This window comes from Eubalaena glacialis, chromosome 9 (genome assembly GCF_028564815.1).
Source record: "Eubalaena glacialis isolate mEubGla1 chromosome 9, mEubGla1.1.hap2.+ XY, whole genome shotgun sequence".
Classification (NCBI taxonomy): Eukaryota; Metazoa; Chordata; class Mammalia; order Artiodactyla; family Balaenidae; genus Eubalaena; species Eubalaena glacialis.
Window position 1 is genome coordinate 34,806,630 of NC_083724.1, and position 24,814 is coordinate 34,831,443.

The 24,814-nt window shown below is 46.2% G+C and overlaps 1 protein-coding gene across 1 annotated transcript in view; it reads right to left on the bottom strand.

Annotated features, from left to right (window-relative positions):
- Positions 1–6,244: 6,244 nt before the first annotated feature.
- Positions 6,245–24,814, bottom strand: part of NANS (N-acetylneuraminate synthase) — a 28,523-nt gene continuing 9,953 nt past the window's right edge. The window contains exons 2-6 of the mRNA XM_061200204.1: positions 23,836–24,051; positions 12,123–12,222; positions 11,161–11,315; positions 8,256–8,522; positions 6,245–6,476 (exon numbers count right to left, since the gene is read on the bottom strand). Of these exons, the coding sequence (XP_061056187.1) occupies positions 6,267–6,476; positions 8,256–8,522; positions 11,161–11,315; positions 12,123–12,222; positions 23,836–24,051 (948 nt within the window). The 3' untranslated portion in view covers positions 6,245–6,266. The remainder of the gene's footprint in view (positions 6,477–8,255; positions 8,523–11,160; positions 11,316–12,122; positions 12,223–23,835; positions 24,052–24,814) is intronic.

Here is a 24,814-nt window from a genome sequence, read left to right on the forward strand (position 1 = left end):
CTATCCTTCAGCTTGTCCATGTCACTCCCTTAAGAGCAGCTGCAAGAGCTTCTTAACACCTCCTGGCCTGAACCCTTTCCCATGCTCATCCTCCACCCTACAGCTAGAGTAATCTGCGTGAAACCTCACTTAACCTCTTAGAACTATCAAAAGGTTCCCAAGGACTATGGGGGGGGGGAGGGGAGCACTTTACCTTAGCAGTCAAGGCTTTCCTAGTCTGCCCCAAACTACATGTCCTCATCTAGCTCCTCCTGCTCTTTTCAGAGACCCTCCAATCAGAACTGTGTGTCACATAGTTCCACCTCTATACCCTTGCCGTTGCCATTTCCCATAGAAACACATTTATCCAGGAAAGCCCCTTCTTTTTGCCTGTCTGTTTTCCCCAGGCTTAACTGCCCCCAGGAAGTCTCCCCAAGCTACAAGAATCTCTCTCTATCAGATCCACAGTCTGGGACCTGTCTTTCCAATTAGATTGGAAGATTCCTAAGGGCAGCCATGTCCTACACCTTACCCAACCTGAAAAGTTCAGAAAGTCCCTTCCCTCCAAGGCAGCGAGTGAATGACCACTAGCTGGCTGCTATTGAATCAGAACAGCTGAGCTGGGAGGGTCTCACAGATCACTCAGCCTGACCCCATTGTACATTTGGGGAGAATAAGGTCCTGAAAGAAAGTTGCCTAAAGTCACCCACGGTGATTAAGGGCTCGGCCACCTCCCAGCCCTCAAGCATGTGTCTCACTTGCCCCCTGGCCCAACCCTTCAGGCCCAGCTTTCAACCTGGAAGATTTTACTGCTTATTCATTTCTTAGGGGATGTTGGGAAGAAATCAGCAGGTGACTGTTGCTAAGCAACCACAGGCAGTTTTCCCAACTGTCTTGGAATCAAAAGGAGAGGAACTAACTATGAGTGGGGTTCGGGCAGCTCAGGCATCCCTATGCTCCTCAGATCCAAAATGTTGCCAGGGAAACCCAGAGATCCCCTGCTTTCCAGAAGGTAATGACGGAAATAGAGAAAGCCAAATCAGCAGGGCCTCCCAGGGAGATCAGCCCCTCTAGTAGGGAGGGAAAGGCCTCTTTCCAGGGTCTGTGCCTCAGTTCTGAAGGTTCAGCATCCTGTCTGTCAAATTCCTTATATGGTTTTGAAGTGGTACTATGTAAAAGTATCTTCTTAGGTGCTTGGCAGGAGGGCAGTGGTAGGGTGAGGAAAACGCAAAGAATCTCCCTCAGGGTTTAAACAGACTCTCAGTGCGTTAATTGGTTTGAACCATATAAAACTGCCAATTTCCAATAGTTTTTTTTAACCTAAAAACGGTACTTTCATATGGGGCAGTGTAATGTAAGTAGAATACAAGGCAGAAGGAACCTCAAAAGTGGCTTTAGTCCTAACCAAATCATTTAAAACTGTAGCTTGGATAGATGTCTTCAGCACTATGCTCCAGGAATGCTGAGAAGAGGGAAATTAATTCTACTGGGGATGGCCCAGAGCTGAATTCTGACAGGCAGAGGGCATTCCTGACAGAGGAAGATGCATGCAATTGACCCCATATCTCTGTTCATCCCTGCAAACCAAGATTTATTCCCAGACCCACGGCCACAGGGTCCAAGTAAAAATACTTGCTATTTTGTCAGGCACTGTTCTAATGCTTTACAGCTATTAACTCGTTTGATCCTTACATCACCCCTAGGAAGTAGAAAGTTATCCCAATTGTACACATGGCAAAATTGAGACACAGAATGAGTAACTTGCCCAAGGTCACACAGCTAATGGTGGAACTGGGGTCTGTACTCATCCGCCATGTCCAGGTGAACGCAACCGGTCTCTAGCCAGTGCCTACTCGCTCTGGCCCCTCTCTTTTTTTTTAACATCTTTATTGGAGTATAATTGCTTTACAATGGTGTGTTAGTTTCTGCTTTAACAAAGTGGATCAGTTATACATATACATATGTTCCCATATCTCTTCCCTCTTGCGTCTCCCTCCCTCCCACCCTCCCTATCCCACCCCCCTAGGTGGTCACAAGGCCCTGTGCTATGTGGCTGCTTCCCACTAGCTAGCTATTTTACTTTTGGTAGTGTATATATGTCCATGCCACTCTCTCACTTTGTCACAGCTTACCCTTCCCCCTCCCCATATCCTCAAGTCCATTCTCTAGTAGGTCTGTGTCTTTATTCCTGTCTTACCCCTAGGTTCTTCATGACCTTTTTTTTTTTCTTTCTTAGATTCCATATATATGTGTTAGCATACGGTATTTGTTTTTCTTTTTCTGACTTCACTCTGTATGACAGACTCTAGGTCCATCCACCTCACTACAAATAACTCAATTTCGTTTCTTTTTATGGCTGAGTAATATTCCATTGTATATATGTGCCACATCTTCTTTATCCATTCATCTGTTGATGGACACTTAGGTTGCTTCCATGTCCTGGCTATTGTAAATAAGAGCTGCAATGAACATTTTGGTACATGACTCTTTTTGAATTATGGTTTTCTCAGGGTATATGCCCAGTAGTGGGATTGCTGGGTCGTATGGTAATTCTATTTTTAGTTTTTTAAGGAACCTCCATACTGTTCTCCATAGTGGCTGTATCAATTTACATTCCCACCAACAGTGCAAGAGTGTTCCCTTTTCTCCACATCCTCTCCAGCATTTATTGTTTCTAGATTTTTTGATGATGGCCATTCTGACCAGTGTGAGATGATATCTCATTGTAGTTTTGATTTGCATTTCTCTAATGATTAATGATGTTGAGCATTCTTTCATATGTTTGTTGGCAATCTGTATATCTTCTCTGGAGATGGCCCCTCCCTTATTAGGCCTGTGATGCTTTGCTTTTGCCCGGTTACTCTGTGGGACTTAAGTCTACCTTTGGATTACCTTCCATGGGCTCTGAGATGAGGTCTTACACCCAGAGGGAGATTTGAGAGTTTGGGATTCATGTAGCAGAGTCAGAGCTGGACTATAAAGGATGAAAACTGCAGTTTTGGTCCACAATCAATTGTGACCTCAAGCTAGTCACTGTACTCCTTGGGGAATCATCTGTAAAATGGGGTTAATGACCCTACCTGCAAGTGCTGTGAGGCTCAAATGAGCCCAGAGGATATGAACTTGCCTTAAAAACTGTACAGTACTGTACCATGCCAGGACCTATCAGCATCCCCAGTGGAGTTCCTGTTGGGCCTGACACGGTGCTGAGACAGCCGATAATCCTAGCTGCCATCTGGCAGTAGCAGGAGCCTCCGTGAATATTCAGCACAGGACTGAGCTTCCTTGGGGTCCATGTCTGTAACGGTACTGATCACTTATTCTCTTTCAGACTTGAATTTATAGAAATTTCCTTATTGATAAGAGCAAATTGCTTGCAGATGTGGTTTTAATAAAATATGAATACCGTCCCTTTTAACCGTGTTCTTCATTGGAAGTTTGTGTTGCTTCAAGTACACGGCACCCAGGCCTGGATGGGGTCTTGCTCATTTCCCACCCCCTCCACAACTTTCTTGCTCTAGTCAGCTGGTCCTTGATGGAATATCTCTAGTAATGGGGGGAGTTCACTATTTCTGAAGGTAATTCACGTTAGAACTTCTTGCTTATGTGGCAACAAATTCTGCCTCCCAGCTGTTCCTATCCAAGATAATATTATGTAACTTTGGGCAACTTTTGATCAACATTGAGGCCATTTGTGGTCACTTACTAATTTTTAGAGATTTCAGGGACCCTTTCTTGTCTACTGCATGATATCTTCTGTTTCTGCAGTTCGTCTTTGCCAGGGAGAAGGGGACAGTGATGATAGCCTGGTGGAGACACAGCCTAGCAGAGGGCACACAGAGGTGGCCCAGCACAGCCAGGGCATGGTGGGCAGGAGTCCATACCATGAGGAGAGGACAGGCTGCCCAAGAAGCCAAGCTGCATACGAGGTGGGACGGTAAGCATAAGGGGGGGGCCCAAGGTTGAGTCCGCCGTGTCCTGCTCTGAAGCCTTCCATGGCTTCCCATTGTCTGTTGAACACAGTCCAAAGTCAGCAGGCTTTTAAGCCCTTGCTTCCTTCCTGACAACCTTCCAAATCCCTTCCTTCTTCTGCATGTGGCCATTCCCTGCCCAACTTTCACCTGGACATACAGGGTACTTTCCATGCCCCAGATCCCACAATTCCTCCCTCAGTCACTTGTCAACATGCACGGTTGAACTAAAGTGCCACCTCCTCCAGGAGAGCTTCCCTGGCCACCGCCTCCTCTCCCATCCCCACTCCCATAGCTCTCATGACTCTTGGAAAACATTTCAGCAATTCACACATGCAGGGCACTATTTGTGGAGGTACCTGCACCCAATAGGCTGTGAATTCTCTGACAGGGACCGTCTGCTGCCTCACTGTGGGCCCAGCACTGGATCTCCTTCCTGGCAGGTGCTCAGGGACGTATGAATAGGCCAGAGCTGTGCCCAGAGATCCATCCTCCTGCTCTCAGGGCCTGGCACAGCATGAGGTGGCCAGCTGCTCCTGGCTGCAGGCAGCCCCATACTTTACCTACACACGTCATTCACAGGCTATGATTTTCTCTATGTGCCCTGATGGGAGGCGGGTTCTAGACGATGGCCCTTCTTCACAGTTCTCTCCAACACATTACCCAGTCCTCTACCCAAAAGGCAGAGTTAGGCCCTGTGCCCTCAGTGGCTCTTCCAGGTGTGAGCCTCACTGGCTTCTGCCCTCTGGGGGAATCCAGCTGAGGTCTACAGAGCAGCCTGGGCCCTTCTTACATTCCAGTCTGACAGGACCTGGAAGCAACTGACGGGTTCCCTGCTAGAAACCGCCTGCCGCACATTCTCAGCCAGAGTCCCGGCTAGGCTCTTCCCTCCTTTCCTTTCAGACCCACCTCCTCTTCCCAGGCCCTGGAACACATCCGTCTACTACCATACTAAGTCTCTTCTTGTTAGGAGGTCTCAGATATTTAATGTCATCTCTGCTCTTGTAGAAAAAAAAAGGCTATGGAATCAGAAATTTTGATTGTCTGCTCATGACTGTTTATAGGGAGAAGTGAAAGGGAGTAAACAGCAGCCAGAAATGGATGCTGTCACACTCCAGCTCCTAGCACGTCAATTTTATGGATTCTCGTGAGTACGACCCCGGATTCCCACCCCACCCCACCCACACATATAAACGCGAGTCTCCTTCCAGAAACTGTTTTGGGATCCCCAGGAGAGGGAGGCCCTATCCTCACAAGTAAAGAAACTTCAAAGGGCAATTTATGCATTCGGAAAGAGTCTCCAAGATACACTTTGAATCAAGAGGAATTAAAGTAACCAGGTCTAATAAATATGAACAAAGATTAAGAATTTGAAAGTATATTTGAAAATAATCATTAATCTCAGTATTGGTTCAAAACAACAAGAGGAATATGATATGGAATCTCTGTGAAGGGTTCATGCTGCAGTTCAAGGAAGTCCAACAGGATCTTTTGTTAGCTGGGTTGGTAATTTCACGACGGATCATGGAAGGGCTGATTTCAGCATCGCCAGCATACTTACAAGTCACCACAAGCTGCAAATACACCAAGCCCCACACTCCCCAGCTCCCTCACGTGCCCCACTGCACGTGTCACCTTCTGACGTACTGTGGTTTACTGTGCTCCTGGTTTATGGAGCATCTGTCCCCATCTGAACGGAAGTCCCATAAGGAAGGGATTCACTGCTGTATCCTCAGGCCTTAAAGCAGGGCCTGGCACATAGTAGGCCCTCCATATTTGTTTAAAGAAGGAATAAATGCCATTTCCCTCTCTTTGCTCAGAGCTATGAGTGCTTTGGCATCCTCTGCCTGCAAAACACTTTGGCCAACCCCTTCTCTAATGCCTAGTGATGGCTATACAGCTAACTAGACTCAACCCCAGGGCGGGCAGGGGATAAGGAGAGAGAGATGAAAGGAAGAGATATTTGGGGTCATTAGGGTTGGTTTTGCAGGCAGGAAGAAGGAAGGCTGAAAGGAGAGGGCCCATACAGCCAGCACTCACTCCTCTGCACCCTCACTGCTACTGGGCAGTGATGAGATGCTTCTGAGCCCACTGCCCCTTCTGGGCCAGCCAACCTGAGGCAGAGGCCACCCATATTTGCTCTCTGTATCCCTCCAACGGGCTTGACCCAGTGCCTGGCCCCTAAATGTGTGCTGTCTGGGTGGGGAGTGGATGAAAGCCAGATCCCCGGAGAACACCACTCCTGCCCCACCTCACCCAAATGCACCTGACGGCACCAGCAAGGCAATCCAGAATTCAGAGAATGGCACTTTTATTTTAAGACTTGATTTTTTTGCCATGATTTTCTACCGATTCCTCCATGATGGTGTCATCTTCTTCCACAGTGACCAGGACCTTCTTGCCCACCAGATTGAAGATGTCTTCAGGAGGGTAGCCTTTGGGCTCACCCACCTTCACAGTGAGCATGTCCAGTGTTAGAATGGTGCCTTCCGGAATTTTCACTTTGGCCACCACAGACTTGCCCAGCTGTGGATAAAATTAAGACTCAGTGCCAGCCTCACAGAAATAATTAGTGCACGTTGCTTTATCCCCAAGGTCCCTAATCAGTTTTCTCGCACAAGGTACCTGGATAGCAGGGACTCTGTTTTCCCCCTTCGGTGCCTAGAACAGTATCTCACACACAGCAGGGACTCGGCCAGTGTGGGGTGGACTCAGAGACTCAGAGGAGGGGCCTTTATAATAAAGGACTCAGGTTATGTAGCCAAAGAGAGCCAGATCCGAATCCCAGGCAGCTGGGTACAAGCTGTGGCTGAGTTTCTCTGTAAAATGGGAAATAACAGTGTCTCTACCCTGTCAGATGACTACAAGGATTAGTGATAATAATGTATGTAACCTACCTGGAACATAGACTGCTCTCAGTAAATAAAAATTATGATTGCTTTTGTCATCATCCAGTTCAGTATCACATTTTAAACATGGGGAAACGGAGGTCTACAGAGGGTGGGTAAGCTGGCCAAGGTTGTGAGGAGCCAAGATGAGAACCTGGGGTTCCTGACTCCTGAACCACTGCTCGAGGGACACAAACCTTGTGTCCTCCTTGCTCAGTACAATAGCAATACAGAGGGCGCACAGACGCTGAGTATGGAAGGGGGCCTCTTAGGAAGAGGCAGATAGGCTGGGCAGGTGAGGGGAACGAAGGAGACCTGAAGCTCATGACCAGTGTTTCTAGGTCTTGTCCATAGATGCTTTTCAACAAAGTATCTAGTCTAATACTCTGCATCTTCCAGGTAAGGGCCAAGGAATCGATTCTGGAATTTATGCCAGGACAAAAGGTCTGTTGGCAGATGATTATCAGATTCTGCATCCTCTGGTACCTCACTGTTTGCCCAGGGAGCCAGGAGGCTCAGAACCAAATTAAGTGCTCAACTGCTATAACTCTCATTCCAGTTTCTGGGCCAATTCTCTCCCCTTTTCTTGTATAAGGTAGTTTGTTTCTTTTTACTGTTATTTTAATTTCCTGGTGTATATGCATCTTTAATTTGAGGGCAGCAAGTAGGCCCCACTGGGATAAAAGACAGCGCTCCTCTAGCAGGCCTGGTGTTAGATCTTTGTTTGAGCCCAGACAGCCTGCAGCGTTTGAGGAGTGTCTGCTTCCCTGGCGGCCCCGGGATGCCTGGCTCTAGACTCAGAGGCCCAGCCAGGTATAGGCCATGGCTTCCGGGAAGCCCAGATAGTCAGTGTGCCAGGCAGGGTTCGTGGGCCTCCCCGTCCCCTCTGTCTGAAGGTTAACGCTGCACAGCTCAAACTGCTCCTGAGGGAACGTTTGCGTCATCCCCCACCAACCCCGTGACAAGCCCACCCCCATCCATCCAGTGCCTCCCACGCTTAGGGACGCCTTGACATATCACAGGCCCTCCTCCCACTGCCTCATGGGACCCCTCTGCCTGGATGTCCCTCAAGGATTACCTACTCCACGGGACCCCAGACTTGACCTACCCACGTGCCTCACGAGGCCCCAGATACCACCCCCCTTTACCCGGGGTCTAGAGCGCTGGGGCCAGAGGCTTCAGAGAGTTAATGGAAAACTGTAATATGATGCCAGGGAACGAGAGAAACAGCTAAAGTTCCTTAAATAACAAGCTCCTCCCACTGCTAATATGAACCCAAAAAAACTCATAGGCTCCGAGCGACATCCCTGCATCATTCCACTGGCCTGGGCTCAGGTAGGGCTGGTACCAACTACCTCTCAGGTAAGCGCATGCGGCCTCTCTCAACAGTGGCGCCCAGCAGGACAGAAGAACCCACCTTCTCATTGCAGGCCATCTCACAGGGCAGCAGCTGCTTGGTCGGGGAGCCCAGGGCCCTCTCCACGAGGCGCACAGACCGCACCAGCTCGGCCAGCTCTCCAGGCTCCAGCGAGGCCGAGTGGTCACTCCCCTTCCAGGTCTTGTCCAAAGTTATGTGACGCTCCAAGACCTTGGCCCCCAGAGCCACTGCGGCCACAGATATCGCTATACCTGTTTCATGCCCAGAATACCCTATGGGAATGTCAGGAAAGAGCTTCTGATATTCCTTTAAAATAGAAAAAGGGACGAAAGAAAAGTTAAATAGTGTGGTACTTTCCGCATACATTCCAGAGTCAGGCAGATCTGAGTTTGAGGCCCAGTAAGCTCCAGGAAGCCTCCGAGGCTCTCTGAGTCTCTCCTTCCCAGGGATAGCAGTACCTGGTGGGAGCTGCTATGAACGTGTGGAGGGCACTCAGCACACTGTAAATGCTCAAAAATAATGGCTGCTATCAGGAACACATCTGAAGAATGTTTCACACTGCGCAAACCACGAAGAATAATAACAGAACTATAACCGAATGCCTAAACCCATTCAAAAAGCATCTGTCACATTTAATTAGCCTGAGCTGCTGAAAGCAAGTATGCTATATGCACAAATACCACCATCAATAATACATACAGCCCAATCTCAAAACAATCCTTTGGTGGGAATGCTAAATAATTAATTAATTGGTTATCTATAATTCACTGGATGTGACGAAAGACATTCTAAGTGGAGTGAGCCTTGTCAGTGAGGGTGACCAGAAAGCTTAAGTACAGCAGAAAGACCCAGATGGGAATTAATAGAAGATAAGGATGGCTGAGTGGCAAAGGCCTTGAAAACCAGGCTTAAGGGTGTGTGATGGACAAAGAAGTGCAGGTCGCTAGGTCAGAGGACTCACCCTGCTGTGACAGGGGTAGGCTGGGCCTGGGGGGCGGGCTGGCAATTTAACTCTGATGGTGCCCTGCTCTAAAGAGAGAGGATGTGAGCATACCTCGGGTGGGGATGGAAGGGATATGGGGACCACACTTCACAAAGGAAGAAAACTGAGGAAAATATTTGGCGTCAGACACACTAAATTGTTAATTATGGTGATCTCTGTGGGATGGGATTACAGAGGATGTTCACTTTCTATGTTATATATTTCAGGGCTGAGTTTTTTTTTTAAACCATGTTTAAATTTTAAAAATAACATGATTTAGAGATGAGCTAGAAATGGAGAAAAGACTACAGAACTGGGAGGGACAGAAACTTTAGTTAAAAAGAGAGTAGTGTCATTTCAAAAAATGTTAATATTTTTTTTAAGTTAAATATGAAGACTCTCTAGAAAAATGTATAAGAGCTTATATAATCATGGGGGGGGGGAAAAACCCCAGAATGTCATATACGGTAATGAAAGAAAAACATAAAAGGAAAACTGGTTAATTGCAGTATCAGGATTGTGTGTGTGTATATATTTAGAATTCCACTACTCTTACTATAATGTTTTTTGTATGATAATTACACACCTATATATTTCCAATTAATTATGTTTCGGGAGCTACCAGGAGGAATTGATAGAGATGGCCCGAGACAATAAGAGACAAAGAATTCTACTCCAGCTTTGCCACCAGGCTGCTGTGAGATCTCAGGCAAGTAAGGACTGGACCTCGTCACCTGTAAACCGACTGAAGTGGAACAGACAAAATGCTGGGAGAGAGAAAGCTCTCTCAAGGCTGTCACTGTAACAACTCTGACCCTCAAGGATACTCAGAATCAGAGAGCTGGTAAATAACAGAGAGCAGGAAAAGCCAGAAGTTTCAAGAAGGTCTCCTACAACTCAATATGAAGAAAAACGGATTTCTGTACACCAGTGTTCATATCTGCATTATTCACAATAGCCAAAATGTGGAACCATCCCAAAATGGTTTTGTTGTGCTACCATCACCACCATCCATCTCCAGGACTTTTTCATCATCTCAGAGTCAAACTCTATACTCATTAACACTAACTGCCCATTTCCCTCTCCCCCATTGACAAACAAAATGGGTATTTTGTTTGTCAATATGGAGAAAAACGGTGTATTTGTACACCAATGTTCATATCAGCATTATTCACAATAGCCAAAATGTGGAACCATGCCAAATGTCCATCAACAGATGACTGGATAAACAAAATGTGGTACATACATACAATGGAATATTATTCAGCCTTAAAAAGGAATGAAATGCTAACACATGCTACAACATGGATGAACCCTGAAGACATTATGCTAAGTGAAAGCAGACAGACACAGAAGGACAAGTACTGTATGATTCCATTTATTTGAGATACCTAGAGTAGTCAAATTCATAGAGACAAAACAGAATGATGGCTGCCAGGGGCTCGGGGAGGGGGAAATGGGCAGTTAGTGTTTAATGAGTATAGAGTTTGACTCTGAGATGATGAAAAAGTCCTGGAGATGGATGGTGGCGATGGTAGCACAACAATGTGAAAGCACTTAATGCCACTGAACTGGACACCAAAAAATGGTTAAGATGGTAAATCATATGTATATTTTACAAAAACAAACCCACAACTCACTAAGAAAGCCAGCGAGTCACAGAAGAGGGACCGCTGATGGCCAATACACACAGGTAAAGAAAATGTATATGGACAATTATGAAGACTCCCCCTTAAATTTTATAATGAGAGAAATTAAGGTTGGTTTTAAGAAAACGTAATTTGTAATCTTTAGAATGTATCTGACTCCTTAACTGCATAGTTGATTCTAATTTGATTCTGCAACAGCAAGATCGTCAAAGGATGTTCGAATTACGAAGCATGTCAAGACTGGTTAGAATTTGGGCTGCATCTTCCCCACAGCAAACGGCCCAATCAGACAAGGGCCCTCCCTCGGGCTCACCGAGATGACGCGCAGGTTGACGTCCTCGGGCTGGAGCGGGTACGCACTGGTGCACTGGAGGAAGCAGAAGTTGGGGTTGAGGGGCTTCACAATCTGATAGACTTGCTTCATGGTGTCCATGGACTGCATCCCACTGGAGATGACCATTGGGCGGCCTGAGAGACCCAACACCAATACCATCATCACCTTCTTTTTAGGGGTTCTGACTCTCCCTTAAGCACACCCCTGCTGTTGGTTTCATCATTCTACTGAACCCCGCAAACATCTCTTAAGCACTGTGCCAGCCACAGTGGGGGAACAGAGGTGAGCCTGGTGGGTTCCTGTCCTCAACCACGGGAAACGTAGACTCCCCTCACCCCCATAACATTATCGTTCAGCAAAGTGAACCCAACTAAGAGGAATTTCACACTCTTAAGAGAAAGATGAGCATCTCATTGGATTAAGAGGTTGCACAGTGTGGTAGGGTGAGCGCTGCCCCAGACTCAAGAGTGTGAGGCCCGGGGTGACCAACGTCCTAGCTGTGTGGTCTCAGATGCCTCGTCAGTGAAGTAAGCAGAAAGCATCATCATCATATGACCTGCTTCAGTCCCAGGATTGTCATGAGGATCAAGTGAGATCACTCATGTTGTAAAACTACTTTACAAACTGTGATGTGTGGAGGTTGGATATTATACCTACAGAATACTTCTCAAAGTCAGAGCTTCCTCTAAGAAGTTTTACACATACTGTCATATCCTTAATTTTATATAAATATTTTCTTAGAAATTAAAAATAATTTTAATTTAAAAATTCTTAAAGAAACTGTCTTAGTTTTCATTTCTTTCAAGTCAGCACATGAAAAAGTGGGAGTATATGCTGACTGGAAAATCTGTCTTCAGGAGACTCCTTTAGTGGGTTATTACTAGTGGGGTAAAAACATGAAGGTCTGGACTCAGATTGTATGACAAAAATTAAACACTCACCTTTTTTGGCTGTCTTTTCCAGATAAGGGAAGTTGTTAGTGTCCCCAGATCCAACTTTGAAAAATGGAACGTTCAGTTCATGCAGAAACTCAACTGCCATCTACAAAAATCCAAGAGGGAGCTCCTTTTCACGATTGTTCAAAATCACTGTCCTCAAGACAGGCGAGGAGCCACATACGAAGAGAAAAACCCCTCTTGCCCAGCAAGAGGGACTCTCTCAACAACTTGAAAGCAGACACAGATTTGTTATCAGTCATGTCATTCAAATTCAAACATTATGTCATTCATATCCACACATCCATTTGTCCAACAAACATTGCGTGCTGGTACACACTGGATAGGAGAAACTGGAAAAGAATCGGAACCCTGGCCAGACCTTCCTTCCCCAGGGGCCTGGAGCCCCAGTAAACAAACGAAAAAGGGTCATGACCTAATCTTGACCCAGAAAAGCAGGCACTGAGCAAGTGAATGTCCCTCAAAGGCCTTATCGTTTCCTCAGGACCAAACAGCCGGGAAAAGAGGCCATTTCAATCCTTGCCAAAAATAGAAAAAATGGAGTGTTTGATGGCCTAGCCCTGACACACTGATCCACAGCTGGCAGGGCCCATCAAACCCAAGCCCTTTCAGACCTCAAACTATGCTGCCCACAGAAAAAACGAACCTCAGTCACTTTTTTGGACACAACATCACTGTTTGAGGTTACCTCTCTAGGGCCCCTCACCATCCTTATCTGGGATTCATCAATAACACTCAGGAAATTGGCAAATGTCAGCAAATGCTTGCTGAAGGAATCAGTGGACCACAAGTTTTAAGAGTAAAATCTCAATTTGCTGTAAAATTACTATTTTACATTACTATTACTGTTTTCATTACTTTTTTTTTTTTTAATTGAAGTTGAAAATCAGAAGTAGGGCGAATCAATGTCTTGGAACGTTTCCCAATATCTAAGTTCCATCTATCTTAAAATGCTGGCTGAGTCTCAGAAGTAAGTTTGGAAGACTTGATTAGCTAGGTCAGTGCTTCTCACGCTTTATTACGGGCACATGAACCTGCCATGGATCTTGCCCAAATGAAATGCAAATTCTGATTCTGTTGGTCTAGAGTGGGGCCTGAGAGTCTGCATTTCTTGTAAGTTCCTGGGTAACACTGCTGTTACTGCTCCATGAATCATACTCTGAGTAGCAAGTAGCAAGGTTACCAGCATGAAAATCCAAAGGGCTCGGGGGTGGTAAGGAACAATATGAGAAAGTAATTCTGCTAGCAGTTTCTTTAAATCAACCCACTACTGCCTGAGCTTCCGTCCACCTTCCCAGCAGGTGATGAGCTACTCCAATCACTGGTCTCAGAGAATCACTTTCCTCATATGTTAATCCTCTAATAATGTAGGGGTTAGAGCTGCTGGTGGTTCATACAGAGTGACCAACCAGCCAGTGAACAGTTCAAAGGCAGAAGGCAACCCCCTCGGTCTAAGAGACACCTCTCAGGATGGCCCAGGCGCCACTCCCCTCCAAGGTGCTAAGCCACCACTGCCTTCCCCCCTCGGCTTTATGTCTTCCTCGTCTCTCTCTTCCCTTCCACAGTTTTCTATGTCACTCTCTCCTGTGTACGTATCTCTCATACTGTTAACCAGCCCTAAGATGGAACTGAAAACCATTTGTTTTTAATATATTTCTTGAACAAAGTCTAATGTTCCCACCCTTCTCACTCTATCTGGCAGATGAAGAGTGTTTTCTATTTTAAGACGGAAAACGCTATGCTAAGTTTTCGTCTGTAAAAATGCTCTATTTGTGAGAGCACGGCTCATGATGAAAAAGTCCCCAAGGGCATAAAGAGATGGATGAGCCCACTCAGGAGAGGTGCAGAGCGCGTAGGGGCAAGGAGGGGCCAAATGCAAAAAAAACACTTTGCAAAAGCTTACCTACACTACTGTATAGCCCAGGGAACTCTACTCAGTGCTCTGTGGTGACCTAAATGAGAAGGAGATCCAAAAAAGAGGGGATATATGTATATGTACAGCTGATTCACTTTGCGGTACAGTATAAACTAACGCAATATTGTAAAGCAACTATACTCCAATAAAAAATTTTAAAAAAGCTTACCTACACTGGTTGTAAAATCTGCATGGAGCTCTACAATTTTCAAGTGAGGAAAAGGGGAAATTCCTGCCGGAGGAGAAAGGTGCATCTCGTTTTGCAGCCCTCCTGGGGAGCCAGCCCCATCTAGTGGCCATTTAGAAAACTGCCATTTTGTCAATCCTTGGTCCAGGAAGATCCCACATGGCACGGAGCAACTAAGCCCAGGTGCCACAACTACTGAGCCTGCGCTCTAGAGCCCGCGAGCCACAACTACTGAGCTCGCATGCCACAACTACTGAAGCCCACGCACCTAGAGCCCATGCTTCGCAACAAGAAAAACCACCACAATGAGAAGCCCGCACACCTCAGCAAAGAGTAGCCCCCGCTCGCTGCAACTAGAGAAAGCCCGCGTGCAGCAACAAAGACCCAACGCAGACAAAAATTAATAAAATTTTAAAAATAAAGTAGAGAAAGCATTCTTTAAGCATTAAAAAAAAGAAAAAGAAAACTGCCATTTTGGATTAATCTCTGCAAACGGTGCCAACTTCAGTAGTAATCTGCAAGATGCTAGCCTTCCATCCTGTGGCAATACTACTGTGCCCAGGGCCCCTCAGGCTAGGTCAGCGCCAGTGGCTGCCTTCTCTCTGTGGACTCCCTGGCTTCCTCTAGCCCTGCCCACGCTGCTGTCTGTCCTCCTTCCATCTAGGGGTACAAGGCAGCCAGGCAGTCTCACAACTTCTCCTCCCTCCCACCCCACACATCACAAAGGCTTTCTGAGTCTGTCTGAAAGGAACTCAACTGAGTATGACCCTCCCTGGGCATCCAACTGGGTTAAACACACAAAAAAGGGTCCCACCAGCAAACTGGTTTGGGTAAAATGCTGCATTGCCAGACTCTCCCTTAGAGGGTCCCAGTAAATACACTTGTCTAGCTATTTTACAGTGTTTCCCACACTTCTTCTACTCAGAACCCTTATTTATTTGGGGAAAGGGCTTTGATTCGAAATTAATGAATTAATGAGGAACCCCCTTCCCACAATGTGTGCCCACAGAACCCCCTTTCCACATCATGTCCCATGAGAAATTTGAGGGCCCACTGATCTAAGGGGTAACAGAAATGACAGGAGTGGAGCTGGGATTTTTCTAGAGCTGCTTCCACTCCCCTTGGTTTCTGGATCCATGGTGATGAGCTGGGGAGAACAGGGGGTGCTGGAGAGCTGCCCAGGGTGAGGAAATGATGAGGGGGGAAGCACGGAGCCATAAAGCCTGGGCCTTTCCTCAGCCCGGTGGCCCTGTCAGAGTGCACCACGACGTAGGCAGGGGGTGCCCTGTGGAGGCAGGCGCTGGGAGGGAAGGGCGGCTCCGCCGGAATGGGTCTCCAGGGGCCACCTCTACGTCACGGCTCCCATTTGCTTTCTCAACAGAACCCTCCATTTTGACCAAAGACACTCTGCTCGTTTCAGTCGAGTTCCACACGCCTCCGTGCAGTTTTGACCGTGTGCCCTGGCAGTTTTCTTGTTCTTCACAAAGTTCGTTCCACCATGCCTTAACCTTTCCTCAGCACACAAAGAAGGCCCTAGGACAGCACACAGAGTGGAGAAGATCGGCACTCAATAAATGCCTACTGTCCATGAGGAAGTTTGGGTGGGTAAATACTCAGAGATACTTGCCAGGTAAACACAGAACAAGGAACCAACCCACCTCCAACAGCCAGGTAGACAGGACTTGCTGGTTCGGCAAAGGGACCTGGCCGGCAAAGCAAATTAACTCTTGCAAAGGCTCTTAAGAATGCAAAGGCTCTTAAGGTCAGTCAGGAGACCAGTGGGGAACAAACGGCATTCTTAGGAGAGGGGAGCCTCCCTGCCCCGTTAGTGTGAAGCAGAGAAAAGGGTTCTAAGCAACAGAACAGCTGTCATTCAGTGGGTGCAGATCTTGCACCCCCTAGACTCACCTCACTGGGTCCTCATCGCAGCCTCTGGGGTGGGCATCTTGATTACCCCGTTTTTACAGATTGGACACGTGTGGCTCAAAGAGGCTACATGACCAGCCCAAGCCCACCGAGCAAGCGCTAGTACCAGGACCTGAACTCAGACGGTGGCCGCAGAGCACGCGTTTATACACCAAAGAGAAGTGCTTCCTGGGAAACCAAGAGGGTACCTGCGGAGAGTCAGCCCCAGCCACCAACACCCAGCCAGGTTCCTCTCCTTCTCCCGCCTGCTCCTGATTCCCACCTCGAAGCCACCGGGGAGTGAAAGACGTAAAGAAGTGACTTCCTGAGCAGATGCAAGGAGATGCACCCCCTTCAGAGTCCACATCCAGGAGCTCCGGTGCCTGGAAACGTGGACTGAACAGGAAAGTTCTCATCCCAGATCCAAGTCACCTTAGTGTCACTATCTCCGATTCTATGCTGGCTCAGGACAACAGAGCAGGGAGAGCCTTTGGATAGCAGCTTGTTCGCACACAAAAGGAAATGGAGGCCCAGAGCAGGGAAGGGACTCTTCCAAGCTCACACTGCGATGAACTCAGAGCAGAGCAGGGCAAGCACCCAGACGTCCTGATCCTCAGCCCAGGCTGTTTCCTGAACGGTAACTAACGCCGCTGAGCGCTGGCTGTGTGCTGCGCTTTACACGGGTGATCACGTATAATCCTCACGACAACCCTACGAGGTGGGTTCAGCTGAAGAAACAGAAGCACAAAGAAGGTAAATAACCTCCACCTGGACTCAACAGGAATGACAGGCAAAACCATATTCAAACTCAGAATGTGACCCCGGAGTCTGTACATTTAACCACGGGCCCATCCAGCCAGAGTCTGCGCTAGACAGCACTCTTAGTACTGAGGACTCTACTGAGTTTCCATTTATGCAGGTTCTACCTATTCATATTTACTGAATTAAAATATTTTAAGGGACTTTCCTGGTGGTGCAGTGGTTAAGAACCCGCCTGCCAATGCAGGGGACACGGGTTCGAGCCCTGGTCCGGGAAGATCCCACATGCTGCAAAGCAACTAAGCCCGTGCGCCACAACAACAGAGCCTGCGCTCTAGACCCGCGAGCCACAACTACTGAGGCCTGTGCACCTAGAGCCCGTGCTCCGCAACAAGCGAAGCCACCGCAATGAGAAGCCCACGTGCAGCAACGAAGACCCAACGCAACCAAAAAAAAAAAAAAATTTTTTTTTAAACTGAGGATTCTTTTTTTTTAGATTTTAAACTTTTTATTTTGAGATAATTATAGCTTCACATGCAGCTGTAAGAAATAATACAGAAAGAACCTATGTACACTTTACACAGTTCCCCCCAATGGTAACATCTTGCAAAACTACAGTGTAATATCACACCTGGGAGGGTAACGTTGATAAGAGTCCACCGATCTCATTCAGATTTCACCATTTTCACATGTACCCATCTGAGTGTGCTCGTATCTAATTCTCTGCCATTTTACCACGTGCCTAGACTCACGCGGACCACCACCACAGTCCGATAGAGTTCATACCACCACTACAAGGTTCCCTTCATGTTACCCCTCTATAGCCACATCAACCTCCAACCCCTCCCCTCCCTAACTGCCGACAACCACTAATCTGCTCTCCAGCTCTATAATTCTGTTATTCCGAGAATGTTAAATAAGCAGAGCCGTACGGTATGCAACCTTCTGAGAGAAGCTTTTTCACTCAGCACAATATCCCTGAGATCCATCCAAGCTGTGGCAGCTATCAGTTTTCACTCCTTTTTATTGCTGAGTAGTATTCCGTGGTGTGGATACGCTACAGTTTATTTAATGATTCACCCCCTAAAGAAAGTTTGGGTTCTAGTTTGGGGCTACCACAAATAAAGTTGCTATGGACACTCATATACAGATTTTTGGGTGAACATAGGTTTTCATTTCTTTGGGGATAAATTACCAAATGACAACTGGTGGGTCACATGATGAGCACATGTCTAGTTTTATAAGAAACTACCAGTACACTTCAAGTGGGTGAATTGTACGGTATGTGAGTTATATCTTGATAAAGTTTTTAAAAAAAGAAAGAATTTTCTAGAATGTACCGTTCTACCTTCCCACCAGCAATGCATGAGAGGTCCATTTTCTCTGCATCCTTGCCACAATTTGGTGTTATCATCACTGTTTTTTTTTTTAAGATTTAATTTTATGTATTTTTGGCTACGTTGGGTCTTCGTCGCTGCGTGCGGGCTTTCTCTAGTTGTGGCAAGCGGGGGCTACTCTTGGTTGCGGTGCTCTGGCTTCTCCTTGCGGTGGCTTCTCTTACTGTAGAGCACCGGCTCTAGGCACATGCGGGCTTCAGTAGTTGTGACGTGCAGGCTTAGTTGTTCCACGGCATGTGGTATCTTCCCGGACCAGAGATCGAACCCGTGTCCCCTGCATTAGCAGGCGGACTCCTGTCCACTGCGCCACCAGGGAAGTCCCATCACTTTTTATTTTAGCCTTTAGCCATACTGATAGTTGTGCAGTGATATCACATTGTGGTTTAAAACTGAGAAATGTTTAAATTACAAGAATAGACAAGCATAAAAGAAAAAACTAAAAAATAGGACATCATCAAAATTAAAGATGTTCGTGCTTCAAAGGACACCATCAAGAAGTGAAAAGATACCCCACAGAATGGGAAAATTTTTTGCAAATCATGTTTCTGATTAGGGACATGTATCAGGAATATGTAAAGATAAATAACCCAATTTAAAAACTGGCAAAGGATCTGAATAGATATTCCTCCAAAGAAGACACACAAACGACCAATATGCATATGAAAAGATGCTCAACATCATTAGCCATCAGATAAATGCAAGTCAAAACCACAATAAGATATCACTTCACACTCACTAGGATGTCTAGAATCAAAAAGACATGTAATAACAAATGTTGGTGAGGATGTAGAGAAATTGGAACCCTCATACATTGCTGGTGGGAATGTAAAATGGTGCAGCCACTTTGAAAAACAGTCTGGCAGTTTCTCAAAAAACATTAAACATGAGTTACCGTATAAACACCCAAGAGTAATGAAAATATGTTCATATAAAACATGTACATGGATGTTTGTGACAGCATTGCTCATACTATTCATACTAGCCAAAAAGTGGAAACAATCCAAATGTCCATCAACTGAGATGTGGATAAATAAAATGTAGTCTATCCATAAAATTGAATGGTATTCAGCAACAAAAAGGAATGAAATACTGACACATGCTACCACATAGATGAACCTTGAAAAAATGTTACCATGTGAAATAAGCCAGACACAAAGGACCACATATTGTCTGATTCTATTTACATGCAATGTCCAAAATAGGCAAAACTATAGAGATAGACAGGAGATTAGAGGTTGCCTAGGGTTGGGAGAATTGAGGGAATTGAGCAATGACTGCTAATGGGTATAGTTCTTCCTCTTGGGGTGATAAAAATGTTCTAAAATTGATTGTGGTGATGGTCGCACAACTCTGTGAATATACTAAAAACCAATGAATTGTACAATTTAATTGAGTGAACTGTATAGCATGTCAATAAAGCTGTTAATTAAACACTGGGAAACCAAAAAATTCATTTGACTTGCTCTATTGAGATATTCACTTTATTGAGGTGGTCTGGAATTGAACCCGCAATATCTTCGAGGTATGCCTGAATGCTTATTCCAAAGACAGTAGTACTAGGGATCCAAAATACTTCTGTACACTTCCTTGGAAATTCTCTCCAGAGCCTGTTTATGGGCCCTGCAAAAACTAATCTGCCTCAAAATGAACCTCCAGGGACTTCCCTGGTAGTCCAGTGGTTAAGACTCCGTGCTTCCACTTCAAGGGGCACGGGTTTAATCCTTGGTTGGGGAACTAAGATCCCGCATGCCGAGAGGTGTGGCCAAAAATTAAAAACAAAAAAACAAAAAAACGTATCTGCCTCATTACTCGTTACCAGGTCGGTCAGATCAAAAGTTTCACCCAGGAATTTTAAGTCTATTCACATTTGACCCAAGAACAATCAGTAGTTTCTTGAACCCAAACCAGCCCTCTCCAAGGACTAGGATTTAGCTGTCCCTGAGTGAATGAGTCCTACAGGCAGTTACCAAAGAGCAATCCCCAAAGGTTCTGAAGCCACAGTACACGAAACAAGCACGGAATGAAAACTGTCATTTCTTGGGCATGACCTTCTTCCTATCAAGCTATTTCCTAAGCATGGACTATGGGTCAACACTGTGCCAGGACCTGGGTTCATGGTGGTGTCCATGCTCCTCAGGTCAAGCCTACCTCCTGGGTATTTTTATTTTTATTTATTTATTTAAAAAATAAATTTATTATTTATTTATTTTTGGCTGTGTTGGGTCTTCGTGGGTGCACGTGGGCTTTCTCTAGTTGCGGCGAGCGGGGGCTACGCTTTGTTGCGGTGCGCGGGCTTCTCATTGTGGTGGCTTCTCTTGTTGTGGAGCACGGGCTCTAGGCACGTGGGCTTCAGCAGTTGTGGCATGCAGGCTCAGTAGTTGTGGCTCGTGGGCTCTACAGCGCAGGCTCAGTAGTTGTGACGCATGGGCTTAGTTGCTCCGCGGCATGTGGGATCTTCCCAGACCAAGGCTCGAACCCGTGTCCCCTGCATTGGCAGGCGGATTCTTAACCACTGCACCACCAGGGAAGTCCACTTCTGGGTATTTTTAATCCACCCCCTTGCCCTTTACCTATGAGGAAACAGGCCCGAGAGATGCAAGAAGAGTATGGTCAGGAGGGCAGGCTCTGGAGTCACCTAGGTTGGAATCAGCCTCTGCTGATCAACAGCTACTGACAGCTAACCCACTCCGTGCTCTAGCGTCCTCATCTGTAAAGTGGGAATAATAACTGTCCTATCTCAAGGGGTTGTTAAGAGGAGTAAATGAGCTGATACATTTAAAATGCCTAGCACAGAACCTGGCAGATCATAAACACTCAAGAAACGTTGAAGATTCTTACTTTTAATTACTCAGCTAGTTAATGGCAAGACCAGAAAAAACACCCAAGTCTTTCAGATCCCAAAGCCCACAATCTTTTTGCCTAACATTTTTGATTTACAGATCCTTTAAGGATCTGATAAAAGCCATCAACCCTCTCTTTTGTTTGGCTCACTTATTTACTTATTCACTCAACAAACATCTCCTGGGCACCTACTACGTGCCAGGCACTGGGGATGCTGTGGGGTTAACAGCCTGGTGGAAAGGAGCAGTAGTTAGCGGTAATTACGGAAGTAAAGAAAACCGGGAGACAGGACTTCCCTGGTGGTGCAGTGGTTGGGAGTCTGCCAGCCAATGCAGGGGACACGGGTTCGAGCCCTGGTCCGGGAAGATCCCACATGCTGCGGAGCAACTAAGTCCGTGCGCCACAACTACTGAGCCTGTACTCTGGAGCCTGCGAGCCACAACTACTGAAGCCCGTGCGCCGAGAGCCCGTGCTCTGCAACAAGAGAAGCCACCGCAATGAGAACGAAGAGTAGCCCCTGCTCACCGCAGCTAGAGAAAGCCCGCATGCAGCAACGAAGACCCAATGCAGCCAAAAATAAATAAATAATAAATAAATTTTTAAAAAAAGAAAACCAGGAGAACACAACAGAAGGAGGGGCCTGAACCAAGCAGGGGCACAGGAAGAATTTCCTGAGGAGGTACTATTTAAGATGGGATCAGAAAAATGCCCAGTAACCACTTTAGATAGGTTTTCCTTAAAATATGTCCCCTTTTCCCCAGGGCATCTCTTGGGCCCAAAGACTCTCCAGCCACCAACATCGAGAGTGGTGAAGAGCAGGGGGGAAGCCCAAAGGCTCTCCTGAGCTTTGGGAAGCCACACACACCCGGACGGACGGCCAGGTGGCAGCTGAGGGACCGCAGAAAGCACACTGCACTAGGCATCAGATCTGCCCTCAAGACCCATTTCCCAGCTGTGTGACACTGTACAAACTTCCTGGCCCCTCTCAGTCTCCATTTCTTCATCTGCAAAATGGGGCATAGTAGGGATAAGTTATATTACTGTAAGCGGGCTACGGAACTGAAGCCTGGACTTGTCAAGTTTCCCAGACACCTAGGTTCTCTGCTTCCCCCCCTTTTTTAAACCACCAATGGTTTAGGCTAGAGTTATGTTTCTTTTGACTCAATTTACAGTCATATTTTAGGGTTGGAATAGTGACACAAAAGGTCAGAGGCCTAGAAAAGGAACTGGGCTCCCTTCAAATATTCTAGTTGACTAAAAGAATCCTAAGTGTTTCAAGAGCCTTTAAAATGTTGTTTCATCTAATGATCCATTGCTGCAAAGCTATCCTAAGGAAACAATTCAAAACACAGAAAGAAGATGGTCATCTCAGCATTATTTATAAGCACAAAAAACTGAAAGTAAAAACATAACCTCATGTTCAAACATAAAGAAACGGTTACATACATTATAAATCCTCAAAAGAAATACTACACCGCCATTAATAACTTTCAGCACAAGATATGGAGAGTTACATGTCAATTATATCTCAATAAAGCTGGGAAAAAAAAAACAAGATATGAGTGAAAGCTGTGGATAATGTTAACTGGGAAAAGCATGCACGGAACTAAACATTCACAAATATAACAACTAGGCAATAAAATATGCATATAAAACAACTTCAGGAGGAAATATATAAAAAGAGCTGCCAGGGACTTCCCTGGTGGCGCAGTGGTTAATAAACTGCCTGCCAATGCAGGGGACATGGGTTCCAGCCCTGGTCCGGGAAGATCCCACATGCCACGGAGCAATTAAGCCCGTGTGCCACAACTACTGAGCCTGCGCTCTAGAGCCCGCGAGCCACAACTACTGAGCCCGTGTGCCACAACTACTGAAGCCCGCGTGCCTAGAGCCAGTGCACCGCAACAAGAGAAGCCACCGCAATGTGAAGCCCGCACACCGCAACAAGAGTAGCCCCCGCTCGCCGCAACTAGAGAAAGCCCGCACGCAGCAACGAAGACCCAACACAGCCAAAAATAAATTAATTAATTAATTGATTAAAAAAAAAAAAAGAGCTGCCATATAGAGATTATGGGTCAGTTTTTCTCCCTTTTTTCTGTTTTCTAAACTTTCTGTGACATTGTATTATTTTTATAATTAAAAAAATTTTTTATATTCGAAAAAAGAGCACGTAAAGGAGTCTTGAGGCAGGTCACAGAGCAGATGGGACCCAAGACCTGGCACCAGCTGGACTCTTCCAGTATGTCAGCATGGCCATCCTGTGTGCCACTCCCTTCTGAATGATGCAATGCCACCTCACCCAGATAAGCCACGGCCACTCAGCAAGGGGAGGACTCCAGTCAGAACTGAGGTTTCCTGAGTCCAGGCCACTTTCCACTGGGAGAAAACTGGCCCAGTGGGGCATCTCCCACAGGCTTGAGGGACTCTGGGGTTCCAGGGTGGCTGGCCCCTACTCCCAGAGACAGCCTGCTTTGAAAACTATGGTTCTCTGTGTCACTGGGCCTCTGATCCCCCTGGCCTCCTGTTTAGTTGGGCATTTATCTTGTTAATGCTATGGGGAACTCTAGGTCCAGAAAGCACAAAAAAGTCTGAAGTGAGCAAGGGCTGGAGCTGGCTCTAAGCCAAAGCCACAGGGCTACCTGAAGTCCCCTAGGTCTGCTAAAATGGCAAATAACAGCGTGGCGGAGGGCTCACCTCATCCATGCCGGAGGCAGTGAAGAAGATGCCAACCTCCTCGGCATATTTCTGCAGCTCCTTGTACTGGGCGTGGCTGAATTCCAGGTGGCGTTTGTGCTCCCCGTACGTCTTCCCCCAGGAATGCTTCGAAGTATACGGCCTCTCCAAGGCTTTCCGATTAAACTTACACTCCAGCTCACTCTTCTGGAACTTGGCACAGTCAGCGCCACACTCCTGCAACACACATTAGGGCTCCTTTAATGACCCGGCATGGATTCTGAGAGACAAGAGAAGTGTTGGGGCAACTGCTATGAAATTATTATCTTTAAAAATAACATCAATTGACAGACGCATTAAGAACTCCCAAAGAAGAGAAACAGGAAAAGCAAGGAAGTCTCAAAGGAATAAAAGGGTGGGGATAGGGGTTCTGCTCTATTTTTCCCTCTTAAAACGTAAAAAAAAAGGGGGCTGCTTTGTTTTGCATTATAATATTAAAAATAATTAATCAAACAGTCAAAGAAGATTTTAAGTTGTGTAACTTGTCAGAGGATATGAGAACTGGGCCAGAATTTAGGGGAAAAAGTCAGAATCTGACTTAACTCTGACTCTCTTAGATAAGTCACTTCCTATCTCTGGACTCAGTTTCTCCATCTATACAAATGGCCATTTGGACTAGCTCTAGGACCTGTAACTTTCTGAGGAGCCCCTGATGGGGGTGGGAAACAAAGGAACAACTGTGTTTTTAGCTGTTCTGCACATGTGCTTTTCTGCATGGCATCTCGTTTGAACAAGAGGTTCTGGGGCAAAAGCAAGCAAACTTAGAAATGCCCCAGCTTTACTTAACAGAAGCTATAATATTAAAGCTGGATTGTCTGACTATAAAAGCTATAATTTTATTGCCAGTCAGCCTCCAATCTTTCAAAATTGTTTTTTAAAACCACTCAACAGATAGATAAAGGAAAGCTCTCTAAAGTCTCAGCTCGCTGACATTTCTGTA